Here is a 19,259-nt window from a genome sequence, read left to right as displayed (position 1 = left end):
TTTTGAACTAAATTTCTTCTGAGAGCAGCTTCTTTAAATTAGTTGCAGACTATACCGTCTACTGTTTTCACATCCTCATAACTTTGACCTCCAGGAACATATAGCAACAACAGTCTCAAGTAAAATCGCTCCTCATGCTTTGGGCTAACAGTGTACAATCTGGAGATGACTTTATCACCTCCTCTTTGTCTGCGTTTCCATACAGTAGTCTGCTTATTGCAGACATAACTGTACAGAATATCCGAATAATGCAAGTTCCAGGCATTTTCATCTGTTTGATTCAGAAGATACCAAGCTGTTAGTGGTGTGTTCTTCTGTATTGCTCTCTCAAGTACCTATTTCTCTTGACCTCTTCAAAGCATAAAAGTTGCTCTTGTGACAGATGGACAGGCGGACAAATAACTGAATGAGATCTGTCATGCATTTTATTCTCAAGCAGGTGCCACATATTTTCAGGAGCTCTCACATACCTAGCATTTAAATGGTTGCGTACTTCATCATGCTCAATCTTATTGTTTGAAACTGCTTCATGGATGTCAAGATTGATGGAGTCATATCCCTTGTAGATATCCTTGTAAATATATTTCACAGAGGAGACAAAGAGGCAAATTTCAACACAAATGTGAGCACTGAACTTATGGCAGAGATATTTATTGTAGGGTACTATATATCGGTTGTCTATTGCATGGTTGCAAACTCGAACTAATGCCCCCTGACGTCGTCAGTACAACGGGTAACCATTTGGGTTTATCTGTGTCTCTTGTTGATACTCCTTTGGAAATTCTTTAATTTCTTGTTATTTTCCATGCAGGGAGCAGTAGGGTTGAGATCACCACAGAGCCCATGGATCATGCACCTTTTCACTGTTTCATGAAGTAGAGGTTCAGTGACAGGATCTGAGATCATGGCACAGACAATTTGATCAATTTTTTAAAGATCATCCAATTTATCATCAGGGTGCAAAATGATCAATAGATGGGCATGTGGTAAGCCTTTCTTTTGAAATTCAATGGTGAAGCAGTAAGCAGTGACTTGTCCAAATAAATGTTTCTTAGTGATGTCATTCAAGAGTTCATGCAGCTTTATACTGAATATATGGACCACCAAGTCTGGTCTATCTGATAAAGTTTGGCCGGGAAGTAAATTCTCTCTAATTTCTTGCCAATTAGGATTGCATGTTATTGTGAGGAAGATAACAGGAGGATCATATATGCAAACAATAGCCATGGTATCTTGATAGCACTCATGCATATTCCTAGGAGAACCTTGAAATGGTGAAGGCAAGATAACTGTGTATCCTACTTGAGCATTTGCAGCATTCCGTAAATGACCAGCAAGACCACAGTATTGTTCAACTTTCAACCTGTGTTGATAGTTCATCACAAAATTTATATTGTTACTTTAGACTTGCAGGTAAGAGTCTACTGCCCATTGCTGGAAGAGCTTCATGGATAACTGGGTTGAACTCACCATCTCTAACTGCTGTAAGAGATACTTTATGTAGAAGCATTGTAACATCTTGCCTTATGTTTGCTTTAGTTTTATTATCAATAATATATGGTTGCCAGCCTGGCTCTCCATATGGAAAGAAGAAGACAAGAGTGCATTTTTGCACCAGAAACCAAGACGAGAGTTTCTCTCATGGTAACTACTACAGTATAGTTTAAGTGAGGATAAATATTACCTTTCTGTTACTAATAAATATTTTATAAACTTCCATATAAGTCAGAGTCTGTCTAGGGCATTCCATACTTTTGCAATCCTTCCCTGGATGTCCTTTTCTCATGAAACGATGTTACTTCCCAGGTAAGTAGTCATCAACCATTTTCAGATTGGTGTCATTCAAAGTGTAGATATCACCTATTATATTAAAGTCCAAGTCTTCTGTCTTACCAGCATCGAGACATAGTCCTCTATGTGCAGCTGCTGTCTCAAGAGCATGTAATATTTTCTCTGCTAATTCTGTAAAAAGAGTAAGATCATCAGCAAAGTTGACATCCAATAATTCAACTGCAAGATAACTTCTACTTCTAGCTGTCTCAGGTGTAAATTCATAACCCTTGTTGATATCAAAGCATACATATAAGATATAATAATCCAGATATATTATAAACAAGTATGATACAAGTGAGTCAAGACCTATAGATTTATTATTCTGTAATTTCTTTGGCAGAGCCAGGAGTTCATCTATTGCAAATGTCTCAGTCTTGATACTGAGTTCTTGGTAACAATCAGCTTGGTTGTAGTGTCATCAATAACAGACCTTGCCAAGCTGATTTTGGAAGGGTTTTTTCTACTTTTTTAGACGGTTATGCTGGCTAGATGATTTTACCATTGCTCTAGAAGTCTTCTTTCTAAGCTAGGGATATTTGCATGTTCTCTGCTGCTTGCTCAATAGAGTCAACTTGGTGCTGAATATACTTTTGATGTTTTTTCTGCGAGTTCCTTCTGCGTTTATTTGTTTTTTTTCTGTATTTGCTGCAGTTGGGTTTCTGTTTTTGATCTCATAGAGCTGCTTGAGGTATTTCTTCTTACCTATTATGGTTTCTTTTTTTCCTAAGGCAGATTTCTTTTAAATCTAGTCTTTCATGGAAGGCATACTTTGGCATATTCATGATGTATTTTGATAAAGTTTGCATTCAAGGTATTTGGCTATAAGTCTTCTCTCTCAAGCTGGAAAACATCAAAAGGATTTTTCAAGATGATGATGAAATTTTTGCAAATTTCTTTATCTTGTATGACAGGCAAATAGATGGACTGAGGCTGTTATTTTCTTAGTTGCTTGGAGGCTTAGACATATCTTTGTTGCCAATATTTTGTGCTTTGTAGAAACACCATTAAATGAGCTGTATGGTTTACAATTAAGTATGCACTTTATCCATTCATTTTGGTTAAGTCAATCTCTTGCTACTCTGTGCTTTAGCTGTAGGTGCACAGGAAGACCCTCTGCACCTACAGCTGATAACAGAGTAGTAAGAGACTCACTTGATCAAAATAAGATATATTATAAATCTCTACCATGGTACTGAGTACTCTTTTTTCTCCAACAGTTAATGTTAAAAGGGTATACATACATACATATGTGTGTATACTCTTTTACTTATTTCAGTCATTTGACTGCGGCCATGCTGGAGCACCGCCTCTTTTAGTCGAGCAAATCGACCCCAGGACTTATTCTTCGGAAGCCTAGTACTTATTCTATCGGTCTCTTTTGCCGAACCGCTAAGTTACGGGGACATAAACACACCACCATCGGCTGTCAAACGATGTTGGGGGACAAACACAGACACACAAACATATATATACATACATACGACGGGCTTCTTTCAGTTTTCCGTCTACCAAATCCACTCACAAGGCTTTGGTCGGCCCGAGGCTATAGTAGAAGACACTTGCCCAAGGTGCCATGCAGTGGGATTGAATCCGGAACCATGTGGTTGCTAAGCAAGCTACTTACCACACAGCCACTCCTGCACCTATGTATGTATATATATATATATAAATTGGTGTTAGGAAGGGCATCTAGCTGTAGAAACTTTGTCAGATCAGACTGGAGCCTGGCGCAGCCTTCTGGCTCGCCAGCCCTCAGTCAAACTGTCCAACCCATGCCAGCATGGAAAGTGGACATTAAACGACAATGATGATATATATATATATATATATATGTATGATACATATATACATATGGGTGTGTGTAAGCACTTATACATACATACATGCATATAAATATATGTGTACACACACAAACTTACACATTATGCATGTATATACCTTATGTGTATATGTATATATTTCGGGCTTAGTCCCATTGTGTAGAACCTCGGAAAAGTGTCTTCTACTATTAAAAACCAAATAAACAAAGCGAAACATGATAGTTGCTGCTTATGAACTCCTGTGTTTTAATGGCACACATCTGTACTTTGTGGAACTTTCTCAGCAATTGGTGGAATTTCCACTTGTGGCATGTTATGTCAGTTTTCAAAAATTATCCAGATTCTGGAAGTTCAGATAAAGGATTTTCAATCGTATGTGTGGACATATATACACATGTATGCATGCATGTGAATTTCAAAGTTGGCATAACTGAAAGTTGTAATGGGGATAGGCTTTCATTGCCTCTGAAGTGCTTCCATGTAGCTTGTGTCTCGAACAGCCTTTATTAACCGAGTCCAGCTCCCAGCCTTCATGTGGTTCCTACTAATGGGAGAAGAAGCAAAAGTAGATCCTTGGCACCTCAAAACCAGTTGCTTTAGGTAGGTGGAGTCCATCAGTCTTGACCAATAGCTCACCTAGAAAAAAAAACCTGACTTAAAACTTTCACTGCCTTTTAACTACACCCAGCCATGGGAAAGGATATGGAAGTTAACCAAGAGAAGAAATCTGGAGCAAGAGTCCCAAAAGTGGTCAATGAAGTGGATTGTATCAATCTACTAGCCAGCATTTCAAAGCTGAAGAGGCAACTATTCATAATGATCATGCCAGTGGATCTTGACTTTGAGGCTGATAGAGTGGGGCTGTGTCAAGGCTTTTCCCACTATAATATTTTCATGTACAGGTCTTCCTTGTCAGCCATAAAGCAGATGAGCTGTAGCAAAGCACACAGCAAGGATAGCATTCTTGAAGAGCTATACAAAGCCTTCAGCTAGGAGCCCCTTGAAGTATTCCAGGTCAGTATCTGGGAAGAAAAAGAACTGCCACATGACCTTTGGCATGCAGCAATACTTTCCCTAAATAAGAACAAAGGTTTATGAACAAACTGAGAGAACAACTGAGGCATCTCTTGACTTTCCATCATCAGCAAAATTCTGGCCCACACCATCCTTAATAGACTTATTTTAACAGCATCCAAAGAAGTATCTTCCTGAGTTGGAATGCAGATTTCAGCCTGAATGTAGCACTATAGATATGATTTTCAGTGTCAGACAAATGCAGAAGAAATGCTTAGAGCAGAACATGAACTTGTGTTTTGTTTTTATCCCTCTGATAAGACATGCAACAAGGTCAACAGAGAAGATCCGTGGATCATTCTTGGGAAGTTGGCTACCCACCAAAATTCACCAACTTCATATATCTCTTTCATGATAACATGACTGGAGAGATGCACTCAGTTGATGAACCTGGTAAGAAGTTTGACATCTCCAATGGTGTTGAACAAGGATGTGTGCTTGCATCAGTACTCTTTAATCTCTTTTTCCACCAAAGTTCTACATGCTGCTGAAGACTCAAATCTGGGCATTTACATCAAATACTATCTGGATGGGCAACATGCTTTGCCTTGCAACACACACAAAAAGCTTCTGGAAGCTCATCAAAGACAAATTCTTTGCAGATGACTGGGCACCTGTTAATAGGTTTTCCACTGCATCCAGATTGTTCAGTTTGACAATCAGCCTCAGTAAGACAGAGGCCCTCCTTCAACCTACACCTAACAGTTTCCTTCTACAATCATGCATTACCATTGATAACACGCAATAGCTTCAAATACTTGGGGAGTACCATCTCCAGTGGTGGCGCCCTTAACAGAAAGCAAGTCAAGTGTTGGGAAGTTCTGCAGCACAAAGATATTCACCTCTCCACCAATGCTGTTGGGCTTCCATCACTCCTGTATGTGTGTGGAATGTGGACAGTGTATTGCAGACATATCAAACAGCTTGAACAAGTTTCAAAATTGCTTTCTGCAATCAATTATGCAGATCCAGCAGCAGAACTGTATCTTCAACCTGACAGTCTTGGACATGAAGCATTAAAGTCAAGATCCTAAAGGTTCAGCTTGGTTGGATTGGCCATGTGAACTACTTGGATAAAACCAGGATCCACTTAGAAGTGGCAAACTTAGCGTGAAGGCAGGAGCCCATCAAAGCTTAGTCTTCAGTCCTCTTCTATTCATCATAGTCCTATTCATCACAGAAGAGTTTAAGACTAGCTGTCCATGGGTACTTGCATACATAGTTGAATTCATAGTAGAATTACAGAAGACATCTCATGCATGGAAGCTAAACCTAGAATCAAGTACATTGCAGTAAACTTGGCAAAGACAAAGGTTCTGGTAGGTAGGAAAAAGGACAGGTCTCTGGTATCTTCAAGGAAATAGCTTTGCTTGATATGCAGAATAAGATTTAGTATAAACTTGATGTGCTGTATCCATTGTAAGCTATGGACACACAAGAGGTGTATTGGAACCACAGGCAAACTAACAGAGGATGTAAGCTTCATATGTGATAGATGCACTGGAGCAGTATACATTATCAGCACACTAAAATAAAAATAAATTGTCTTAAATGCCTGGATGGCTTACAGAAATAGTTGATAGTCTTGGTTACCTAGCTAGGATAAGAATGAACAAGAGAAAGCTTAGGGAGTTTCTATCAATGCTAGAAACAAAGGTTTTTACTTCAGAGTAAAGGACAGATTGTATGACACTTATATTAGAACTGTTATGCTGCATGGTAGTGAGATATGGGCCTTGAATGCTGAGAACTTAATAAAACTGGAAAGAAATTAAGTGGGCAGGCTCCATTGGATGTGCAGCATGGACAATGGTCATTAAATGATGATGATGAATGACATAGTACAAATGTGCTGATAAAAAAAAAGTGGGCTTAAGGGGAATCAGATGTAGTATGCAAGAAAGAAGATTGATCTGTTTGTCATAGTTAAATCTATAATGGAACTAGACAGGAAATTCCAGGCATGTGATGCATATGGATGAGGATAGCTGTATAAAGTACTGATCACTTAATGTAGATGGAGCTTGTGGAAGAGAGAAACCCAGGAAGACATGGTCTGAAGTAGTAAAAGCTGTTCTCAGGACTTTGGATCTCATGGAGGACATGACAGGAAATCAGGGGTTACTAGCAATATGTGATTCTCACGAAAACCCACCCAACTTGGCAAAACTAAGATCTGGAAGTGCTGTGTGAGTATATTTACATGCACAGCTGGGACCTTCATTCAATTTGCTTGTCGAAACATTCTCACAACCCATCATTTCTCTAATGACAACTTTTTCTTAATACCACTAATCTTTCTCACAACCTGGAATCATTTCACTTGATATTCATCCTTCATCCTTAATACTGTCCTCTTCACAGATATTAAATTGCAGAGAGAACAGTACCCTCACCCACCAAATCATCTTATCTTCTGCATCGTTATGTCTCTTGCATTGCCCATGCATTATGCCTACCTCTCTTTCCCTATACTCTCTTATCCTTTCCTTGTCTACTGTATCATTATTATTATTTTGCTGCTCTACATCCACATCCCTCTACAACCTCCATCCCTTATCCACCGTTCACTACATCCACTTCTCAGACCCATCCAATCCATACAGTTGTCACCTCTTCCTTACCTCCACTACGTATCACCCCTCAATACTTGTACTTCATTCATTATATTCACCCTTTCCCCCATGTTTCACTCTCCCATACACTCTTGCAACCTCTACCCACTCACACTCCTGTCTTTCTTCCCTCATTCACTTCTACTCCCTTTGAACCTTGAGGGTCCATACAGACATCGTATCACCACTACTTTATCTCTTTCCAGTTCTACTCTGATCCCCCCAACTCTCTCTTCTAAAATGTGTGTAACTGTGTAACCTTGGTTCTAGAAATGAAAAGGGAATAAGGCTGTTGGAGTCCTGTGATGCAAATGGTGATCTGTAACACTAACATCAGGAAACCAACTAGCTACCAGAACACTTATCCATCTGGTGGGCATATAAGCCAGATTGACTACATTCTCAGCAGAAAAAGAGATAGACAGAATCTCATGAATGCAAAGTCCTTCCCTGATAAAGCATATACAATCCGACGTAGGTCAGTAGTTAGTAACTTCAGACTTAGAGACAGAAGAACTCAAAGACACAAATCAATCTGGAAAAGGAAGATATAGAAGCATAAAGATCCATTGAACAGAGAGAGATTTAGCAATGTGCCAAATGAAGCACTGAGAAAGAGGAAGAGATAGGGATGAGTAACACAGAGGACAGGTGGGAGATTTTATGGGACAACCAGCAGAAAGAGATGTTGAGAGAAAGAAGTTTGCACAGATGGGGATAGCGGTATACTTGCACTTAGTGATTCTGAAAAGAAAGAAGAATAAAAATGCTATCATGAAAGGCTACTAAATGTGGAGAATGAATGGAGAAAGTAAGTTTTTTGAAAGTGAACCTAGTGAGGAGCCAGTCATTCTAGTTTTATGATTGACAAAGTAATTAAGGACATGAAGATAAAGAAAGCACTCCTGGTCCATCAAGAATTACTGCTAAAATATCTACTGGGGTGGGATATGGGTCTAGACACCTGAGTAGTTAAAGAGCTTATACAGGAAGGTATCATATCCTACAACTGGTGTAGCAGCAGCATAGGCAAGTGTAACAAAACTAAAGGAGATGCCTTACACTGAATTAATAACAGAAATATAAAATTGCCGAAGCTGAATTAATTGGGAAGGAAGTTAGCTTAGATCAGAAGCATTTTTGCTTTTATTTCAAGGAAAAGTACTGATGCTGTCTTTCTAGTAAGGCAACTGCAGGAAGATTTTGCATCAAGTAAACTGCTGTACTTGGCATACATCAACCTTTCCCAAAACTGGTGGTTGCTGTGGAAGGAATAGACAAATGGCTGTTGGGACCAACCAAGCCATGTACGAGGGTGCTGTCAGTAAGTTAAGATTTAGCAACAACTACAGCCATGAATTTAGAGTGCAGGTAAGAGGTCACCAGAGCTTGGTCATCAGTCCCTTCCTATCTATCATAATCCTCTAGGTCATAACAGTGGAATTTTTAGACCAGTTGCCTATAAGAACTTTTCTTTGCTGATGACCTTGTTCTCATACCTGAATCTGTAGTGAAATCATAAAAGAATTTCCAGGTGTGGATGCAAAACCTAGAAACAAAAATCCTTAAAGTTAATAAACAATGATGAAAGTTTTAGTAAGCAGGGAAACAGACAGGATGCAAGCCACTTTAGTTAAATGGCCCAGTTTGATATGTAGAAAACATGTAGGTAGAAATTCCATATGGTGTGCAAGCTATTGACAAATTAAAGATGCAGTTTAATCACAGGAGGGTTAACAGATTAGCACTTTTGTTTATAGAATATACAACAGAGTACAAAACACTAAGAGCACATAGGAAATAGATTTTCTCAAATGCTCAGGGGGGTTCTTACGGGTAGTGGATAATTTCTGTTATATAGGTGGCCTAATTAGCAGTGGAGGAAGGTGTTCTGAAAGAGTAACAACTCGCAATAAAAAAAGTTCAGTGTTATTACATCAGAGTATGATGCTTGTTTATGAATAGTAATGCTACAGGGTAGTGAAATGTGGACTTTGAATGCAGACGATATATGAAGACGAGAATGAAATGAAGTTAGTATGCTCCATTAGATGTGCAACATTAAAATGTATGCATGACAAAGTGTAAATGTGTTGAGAGAAAATGTGGGCGTAAGAGACATCAGATATAGTGTGCAAAAGAGATTGTACTGGTATGGTCATATGACATGTATGCATGAAGACTGTTGCATAAAGAAGTGCTGATTGCAAAATGTGGATGGAAGGGATGACTAAGACCAAGATGATTAGTGACATGCTGTGCTCAGGATGACCTGTTCATTTTAGTGGTCCCAAAAGTATATTGTTTATGCCTACACTTCACATATAATCAGTCCCTGTCAATCCTTCCTCACAACTCATCTTCCTATGCACCTTTGTCCTGAACACCCTCTCATATCAGCTTTTGATGCCCCAACTACATTTGTTTATCACTTATTGTTTCCACTATCTGACCTCAGTCTCTGTTACAGTGCATCTTTCTCTCATCTCACCATGCTTCATATCATCTCTCTGTTTCTAATCTCCTTATGATTTTATTTTGCTGTTGTTCTCCATTCCACATTTTATTCTATCATCTATCACCTTCTACTCCTCCTCCTTGATTCACTAATTTCCTTCACCTTCACTTCAGTTCACTATTGATCATGTCAGGCATAGTGTGCAAGAGATTGTACTGGTATGGTCGTGTGACATGTATAGATGAGGACTGTCTTAGTCATCCCCTCCATCCACATTTTGCAATTAGCACTTCTTTATGCATCCTTACATGTCACATGATCATACCAGTATATGTGCACACTCTAATGTTGCAGATCCACTTTTTGTTCCATCATTTATCACCTTCTAATCCTCCTCCTTGGCTCACTACAATTTCCTTCACTTGCTCTCCAATTCACCATTGACCATGCCTCCAACCCTGTTCTCCATTCTCCTCTCCCCATCTCTAACCATCTGTCAATCTTCTTTTACAGTCTCACAAACTTACCTTCCCTCCAAACCTTTCTGATTCTCTGTCTGTACTCCCACTTATACCCTTCCTGTACTTTGAAGATGTCCTTGACACTTCATCACCACTATCCCTTTATTCGTAAAGTTGGAGTAGCAAGTAACCTCTACAGCCAGTCATCTGTTACCACCCGTCTCTCATATTTTAACCTCTTAACACTTGACTATAAACTCACTTCCTTCAATACTGTAGCCAACTCAGTGGATGGGTCTTGTTCTGTGAGTCATTTGGTGACCTCACTAGTGCCAGTGCTTTGTAAAAAGCACCCTCCCCTACACTCTGGAAAGTGTTTTGCATTAGGAAAGGCATTCAGAAGTAGAAAACATAGCAGACAGCAGGGCCTGACACAGTCCTCTGGCTTGTCAGAACCTGTAGACTCATTCAGCACAAGCCAGCATGGAAGATTGACATTAAATGATGTTACACACACACACACACACACACATGCATATATATATATATATATATATATATATATTAGTTAAAAGGATTGATTAGGAATCAAGGTACATCACCATGTAAAATGCAACCAGTTGACTAGAAGAATCAGAGCAGAAAGGGAAAAGATCCAACATCATAGTCACAAATTATATGGAACTTGATACTGCTGTTGGTTTATTTTAAATTTCAATTATTTACCAATGAACCAATAAATAGGTAAACTCATGATTTTGAGAGAAATATAAAAAAAACAGATAAATGGAGTTTAAATTTGAGACAAGTGTTTCATTGGAAATCTGTATTTAATGTAGTCATAACAGATTACATCATACTTTTTATAGACATCCAAACACTTCAGGCTAATTTAAGCCTAATGAATGTGATAATTAGTATTTCAGCCAGTGCAGTTTTACAGTTAAGGTACAATATTTAATTCCAGCAAGAGGTTTGAGTTCAATATATAAATTCAGCAAGAGTTTGAGTTCAAGGGCAATAAACTAAGGAGGGAAAGCAATGTTACATAACTCCCAAATCAACAGGCCACCAACTAAACAAGAGATCAATGACTTGGATAGTGGAATAAGTTTGTAAATATACATACATATACATATATACATATGATGGTTGCCAACTTGATTTTGAGTAGAGCCATTGCCTGATTTCTTTATGCCCTAGAATAACATTGATGAGCTGCACGAAATATGGCTTTTGAGGCATGCCGAAGACTTGCATGCTTTTGAACAATTAGTGCAAGAAAACTTGGTGATTGTATAATTTACAGCTCCATGAACTTTACTATGCCTTTTCAAGCCACTTTTTGATCTGCATACTTTATGACAGAGTATGCATTCGAAATCATCTGTCCATCTGTAATCAATGTGCGGTTGTGCAATGTGTGATTTCATGTGGCTCTTACTAAGACAAATCTTTCCACATTCATCACATGTAAGATCATCACGTTCATTAATGCTTGTTAGAACATCATTCCTGTTACTTTTTCTCATCTTTCTTTTGAACCATTCTCTTCCTTTCAAATTCATTTTTGCCTTCATACACGACTTTTTTCCATTTTACTCGGCAATGTGCAAAATCTTCCCAGTTGTCAATTGGAACATTTATCTTATTCAATCCTGACTTCAGACAATCTTTGTACCTCGTCTTTGGTTTGTGGGATGGATGCTTACCTGTCACCAATTCTCTGTAAAAAAGTTGTTTAGGCATTCTGTTGTCTGTCATTCTAAGTGTTCACTCCATCTCAATCTGTACTGCAATAGCAAAGCTTCAATACTGAAGCATTTCCCTCTTTCAAGCACCTCATCATCACTTACAAACATTTTCCAGCTGATCCTCAAGATCCTTCTGAGACATTGTTGATGAAAATGTTCCATAAGTTTTAAGTGCACAAGCATACAATAAAGAGGTTAAGATACACGTATTGTATACCTTAATCTTAAGCAGTGGAAATACCATGTCTAGACTATAGGCGGTCTTCCAGTTTGCCAAAAGCAAAACTGGCTTTCTGAATGCGTAGTGACACTTCATCATTAAGATTTGCTGATGTATTTAGTGTGCTCCCTAAGTAAACAAACTTAGAAACCACAGCAAGTTTTCTTCCATACACAAAGATACCAGGTTCTATGTATGGCATTCCTGGTGCTGGCTGAAACATGACAACAGCTTTGGTTAGATTTATAGTTAAGCCAAATGCCTCACAACTATTGAAATAGCATTCATAAGATTTTGCATGTCCTCTTCAGTATGAGTGACAATATCACAATCATCTGCATAGAGGAGGTCTCTAATAAGAGTTGAGGATGTTCTTGACTTAGCTGACTGTCTTCTGATGTTAAAGATTTTTCCTGTTGTGCAATATCTGACATATATGCCTTCATAGGAGCCTTTGAAAGCCAACAGAAAAACTATAGTAAAATAGAGGGTGAAGAGAGTGGGTGCTAGTATGTTACCTTGTTTTACCCCATTCATGAAACTGCTTCAGAATAGTGAGAAACTTTACCAGGCATCCAAGTTTCCTCAAGATCTCTGACAAAGCAGTTTGATTGACAGAGTCAAAAGCCTTAGTAAGATCAATGAATACCTGATAAAGTCCTATTTGCTGTTCACACTCTTTTCCTGTAACTTCCATGCAGAGATCATGTCAACAGTACCCCTACCATTTCTGAATTCACTCTGTGATTCAGGAAGAATCTCATCAGCCACATATATCTGCAGCCAGTCCAACATTATTCATGATAAAACTTTACCGGCTGTAGCAAGCAAGCAAATACCATGAAAGTTATTGCACTCACCCTTTTGTTCCTTACCCTTGAACACAACTTCCATGATTGCATCCTTCCAGTCTTTTGGCATAACTTCATTTTTCCAAATCTTCTGTATTACTGTTGTCAGCATTTCTAGCAAGTAGTACCCACCAAACTTAAAACGGTCTACATTCAGACTATCAACTCTCAGTGCTTTGCCATTGTTCAGCTTTGATACTGCTTTTATTGTTTCCTCCACTGACAGGGTGTCATCTAAGCACTCAATGGGTGCATTCTGTGGAATTATATCAATACTTTTTTCATCAACAACTGATGGTCGATTCAAAAGTTCACTGAAATGTTCCTCCCATCATTTTAAGATGTTTTTGGGCTCCTCAATAAAACACCATTCCTATTCTTCACATGAGCCAAAGTAGGACATAATGACCCATACACCTCATGAAGGAGAGTATATAATAACTTAGTGTTCTTAACATTGGAAGGAGCCTCTATCTCTTCTGCTTTCTTCTTCCACCAAGTAACCTGCATGCTTCGAATCTTTCTTTGCACATCTGCTTTTATCTCTTTGAAAAAAGTTCTATTTTGGTCAGAATCATTTGTTAGTAATGAATGGAATGTCTTTCATTTTACTTCTAACAAATGTTGAATATTTCCATAACTTCATCAAACCAATCTTGATGTTTCTTCTCCTTTACTTAAATTTTATAGTTGTCCTCTGAAGTCCATCCACTTATCTGTCCAATCCAAATTTTCGATTTTCTGCAGAAATTCTACTCTAACTGTTTTATCCTTAAGGAGATTCACATTCAAATGTTTAGGGATGCCAGTGCCACTTTGTCTATTTTTTGGCTTCACTATAAACTTGATCATCCCACGAACCAAGTGATAATCTGTCCAACATCCTGCTCCCTGCATGACCCGCACTATACAGAAATCTCTCTTATCTTACCTTCTAGTTATCATATAGTCTATCAGGTGCCATAGTTTTGAACCGGGGTGCATCCATGTTGTTCTGAACTTATCTTTTTGCTGAAAAGCAGTGCTCAAAATACATAGATTCAGCTCAGAACACATCTATAACAAAAGTAAGCCATTGCTGTTATGATTTCCCACTCCGTGTCTTCCAATCACACCCCATATCTCATGATCTTTGCATTAAAATCACCCAATATGATAATCTTATCCTCGTGTAGAATTTTGCAGATATTTTTTCATAGATGCATACTCACATATACACACACACAAATACATATTCACAAACATATATCTATACACACACACACACAATTGATAATGCAATATGCAAACTACTATATACTTAAACGTATATTTATATACACGAGTCAACATGTGCACACATTGGCGTGTGTGTGTATATATGAACAAACACAAAATATACATACATACATTTATATGTATATGAAGATAGATATGTCTGGTCTATGGGGTTACCCTAGGTTCCACATTCATAAATTGCTTACACACATCCATGTACCCATGCAACTATACTCACACATAAATATACATAGAAAAACATAATTACTATTCATTTAGTTGTATGCATACAAACATATACAAGTGTGAGTGTATGTATGTACAAACATAACGTACCAGCTGTATGTTATTTATTCATATTGTGCTTATATCTCAACTTATAGAATTTGAATGTCCTGGATTGTTTGTGTAAACAGTTCGTGACTGTCTCTTTTTTGTTATGGGTTTTTTTAAATTTTAAGTCATGAAGATATTCAGAAGGCAATGTCACATGTGTGCATCCTGAGTCAGAGATAGTATTTTTATGTGAGCTGATTAGTTTTAAAAAAAAATTCAATTCACATATGTGTGCACATGTCTACTGAATAGATATGATTGTGAAACAGATGTGTCATAAGTGTGTGTAGGCACTAGGAATTGTAGGTGTGTTTATGTTTTCTCGTTACTGTATGTGTTCATATGGGTAGCATGTGGGACTTTAATTGAAGTGTGTATGTGTTAGCATGTGTGATATAGATAAGTGTGTCCATGTGTTAGCAGAGTGTATGTGTACACTGCTTAATGTACTGGTGCGTACTTTGATGGGTTTTTGTTAATAAGTGTAGGTGTATATAAATATGTATATGCACGTATATATGTTCTTGACATTATAAGAATTTTATAAACTTTTGAGAGAATGTGAAATAATTCTTATTTAGAATAATATATTTCAAAGCATACACATAAAGCTGTAAATAATAGCATGTAAATATTGGGTTGAAAAATCCTTTTGGATAGAAAAAGTTGGATAGCTGCACACATTCTTTTATTCTTTTAATTGTTTCAGTCATCTGACTGTGGCCATACTGGAGCACTGCCTTGAAAGGTTTTAGTTGAACAAATCGACCCCAGGACTAACTTTTTTTTAAACCTAGAACTTATTTTATCAGTCTCTTTTGCTGCACTGCTAAGTTACTGGGGATGTAAACACACCAATGCTGGTTGTTAGGCAGTGATGGGAGAACAAACACAGAAACAGAGATACACACACACACACACACATACATACATACATACATATATATATATATATATATATATATATATACATGATGGGCTTCTTTCAGTTTCTGTCTACTAAATCCACTCACAAGGCTTTGGTTGGCCCAGGGCTATAATAGAATACAGTAGCCCAAAGTGCCATGCAGTGTGATTGAACCCGGAACAAGCTTCTTACCACACAACCATGCCTGTGCCTATACATGTAAACATATGTACATGCATATATACACATGCTCACCACACATAATGATGATGACCATTAACATTTTAATATCTACATTTCCATGATTGCAAGGGTCAGCTGGAAATCGTTTAGGCAGATTTTCTATGAAGCCTTACCTATTTCCATGCTATTATTAGACATGTTTTCACAGAAAAGTGGGAATGAGCAACACTGGTTTGAAGATAGTAAATTTCATTTACAAATATCAGTCAAAACAATGAGACAAACACACACACATATATGACAGGCTTTCAGGTATTGTCCACCAAATCCCCTTATAAGGCTTTCATTAACCTGGGCTATAGTAGAAAACACTTGTCAAAGGTGTCACATAGTACGACTAAAGCCAAAACGATGTGGTTGAGAAACAAACTTCTCAATTATACAACCTTGGCTGCATCTACCATTATGTCTCCTTCTGTATGTGCGTGTGCATGTACGCAAGCATGCATGCATGTAAGTGCATATATTTATTCAGTTACTGTAATACTATGTTCCTGTCACTACTGATGATCTGTTGGACATTTTAATGAAGAAAATTAAAAGAGTAATTATTTTTTTATACTCTAATAAAGTAGGACCATTTCCATTTATCATTATCATTTCTACTAACCAATACCCTATATGATATTACTTATTCCAAGTATTATGTTAGATGTATTATTTTCTGAGTTAACCAAGACTATTAAAACAAATCACAAACCAAGTGCATTGTTTAACTTACTTCACCTTCATCAAATACATTGCAGGTGATGTGGGAGTAGTTGGTAAACTATCATTTGTTTCATACTTCTCAATCAATTCTTTCAGATCTTCCAAAAGTTTAAATCCATCAGCTGCTAGATAGGGGGAAAAAAAAAAATCATTTTGTTACTGTTTTTTTGTTTCAATTTTCTGAGAAGATTTAGAGTGATGTTGAATAAGATTTGATATCTCACTGTAAATATTTTATTCATTATTTTATTTTCCTAAATGAAATTATTTTATTCTTAAAATCATTTTCCTAAGAGAGGAGAATGAAGCTTGTATAATAAAGATTAAAGAAAGATCTGTATTTCAGATATCAGCTAAAGTTAAAGATACAATATAGTTTGAGAAAACTAGCAATGGTTTGATTAGGCAATTAGTAAATACAGAAAATTCAGAAGCAGAATAAGTTATTTTGCAGTGAGGAAGAAAAGTCACTGAGATTTGGGGCAGGCCCCACTCAGCAGAGAAGTGACAATGAAAGGCCCTGATATATCTTCCTTCTTTCAATAAAATAACTTATTCCACTTTGTGAACTAAAAATACAAATAATGGGTATTTATGAGAATAAAACTAATGTAGCTAAACAAGAATTCCCTCAATAAATGAGAAATATTTAAGAATAAATTAACAAAATATAAGAATGTAAAAGTGTCTTTCTTTTTACCATGTCGTAACTGTAGGATCTCTAATTTTAAAGATGTATTCTCTTGGCGTAACTTCTTGAGTTCTGATTGGCAGCTGCCATCACAAGTCGATTGATAGCTGCTATCATTGGTATGCTGAACTTCAGTTTTGCAGTTTTGCATGTTATCACCATTGCCAACACTATTAACAACACTATCAATGTCGTGATTCAATATACCTTGAGTTACAGGTTTACACTGAAATGAGTTTTCATAGCAAGAAAAAAATATATTGTAAAAACAAATAATAGAATATTGCCCCAGTTTTAGAAATTCAAGATTAATTATCATGTGCTTTTTTCAGCATTAGTGCACATCAATTATTTTGAACACAATGCATTTGCTCATTCTTATTTTGGATGCTGAAATGGATTATGGTCTTTTGAGCACTCAAGTGAATAATCTATACCTTTTTAAAAAACAAGATATGTAAAATACTAAAATTATCCTTATTTTAAACAGGAACATCATCTTTCAACTTAAAAATGTAAATATGACAGAGAATGGAAGTTTTTTTTTCAATAAAATTGCAAATAGCAACTGTTTTCTAACTTGTATATAAATAGATTCTTTATTAAAATGACTTATTTACTAGATATATACTGTGGTTTTTATGGCATGGTAAACTGAAGGAGTTGGGATGAAATCCTCCTTACCAAAATAGTCTAGATGGGTCAGTTGTAGAGCAGGCAAAAAGAGAAAAAAATTGAGAATACTTAAGCAAATTTTGTATTGGAAAATAACAGATGTTTAAGAGGCAGGACCTTATCCTGTTTCTTGAAAATCCTGAAAGAGCGCCTAATGCACATTCAGATCAACATGAAACTTTAGATTCACATTTACAAGTCATGACTTTAGGGGACCATTTCTATTTCAAAAGATTTGCAAACACCTAATTGAAAGTATTCAAGGAAAACAGAATAAGTAGTACTGAAGACAAACTAATGGAGAAGAATTTACAGGATTATGTGATAGTTGATAATGAAATCCTTCAAGTCAATCTACTCATGGGATTAAGCTCTTGTATCTTGTAAACAAGGTTTCTTACAAACAGTGACATTTTTGTAAAGGAAAATTATTGTGAGAATTGGCACATCAATGGACCATGTTATCTTTTGATTGGAAGCCTGCTTTGAATGCTTAGAACAGAGTGAATTTAGCTAAAATCACCCAAGAGCAAGGTACTGGTATTAAATGAGGTGACTCCTGAAAAAAGGCTATGGTGGTTTATTGTAACAACAGCACTAAAGAAATTATATCATTGAACAAAGATCACAATCAGTACTGTTGACTAGAATTCAGAGTAACTTGAACTTTTAGATAGGTTTTTTTCACTGTGGGAGTAGAAGTCAAACCCCTCACAAGATGATTGCAAGTTTAGTAAGAGAAACTTCAATGTTAGTTATTTAAAGATTTATTGACTATGTGATGATAAACTAAAGGTGATTGTGGTGGTATAGTTGCTGAAAGAAGAGTTGGTGTCAGTGTTGTGATGAGAGGTTAGCTTATTGATTTGTATACTGAATCCATCTAATTAGGAGGGGAGATGAGATGTAAAATTGACTATCATCATCATCATCATCATCATTAAGTTTGGTAAAATAATGGAGGCAATTCCTGATTTCCTACTCTGAAAAGAATTTGGGATCTGAAATAAAAAATATATATGGGAAATGAACTGATAGAATTATTAAATTCAATACGAGTATGCATACACAATTACATATGCATATACATACATACACAAACACATTTATGGATGAAGTATAAATTAATCAATCAGATTGTACTATTATTATATTAAGATATGTGGCGCATTGCTGTACTTAAGAAGACCTGTCCACCACAACAGAATTGATATCCTAATACCAAAGTGCAATGTAAAAAGCATTGGTGCTGGTGCCACATAAAAAAAGCACTGGTGATAGTGATGCATAAAAAACACTGGTGATGGTTCCATGTAAAAAGCATCCAGTACACTCTGTAAAGTGGTTGGCATC

At 36.9% G+C, this 19,259-nt stretch overlaps 1 protein-coding gene across 4 annotated transcripts in view; it reads right to left on the bottom strand.

The window, feature by feature from the left end:
- The window catches only part of LOC106869118 (uncharacterized), a 62,341-nt gene that overhangs the window by 2,678 nt on the left and 40,404 nt on the right, over nucleotides 1-19,259 (bottom strand). For 2 of the 4 annotated variants that reach the window (XM_052972776.1, XM_014914663.2), the window contains 2 exons: nucleotides 17,241-17,457; nucleotides 16,551-16,665 (listed from right to left, as the gene is read on the bottom strand). In XM_052972776.1, the coding sequence (XP_052828736.1) occupies nucleotides 16,551-16,665; nucleotides 17,241-17,457 (332 nt within the window). The remainder of the gene's footprint in view (nucleotides 1-16,550; nucleotides 16,666-17,240; nucleotides 17,458-19,259) is intronic. The other 2 variants (XM_014914664.2, XM_014914666.2) reach the window with 2 other exon arrangements.

Source organism: Octopus bimaculoides, chromosome 14 (genome assembly GCF_001194135.2).
Source record: "Octopus bimaculoides isolate UCB-OBI-ISO-001 chromosome 14, ASM119413v2, whole genome shotgun sequence".
Lineage (NCBI taxonomy): Eukaryota > Metazoa > Mollusca > Cephalopoda > Octopoda > Octopodidae > Octopus > Octopus bimaculoides.
This window is presented reverse-complemented; position numbering and strand designations above follow the sequence as displayed.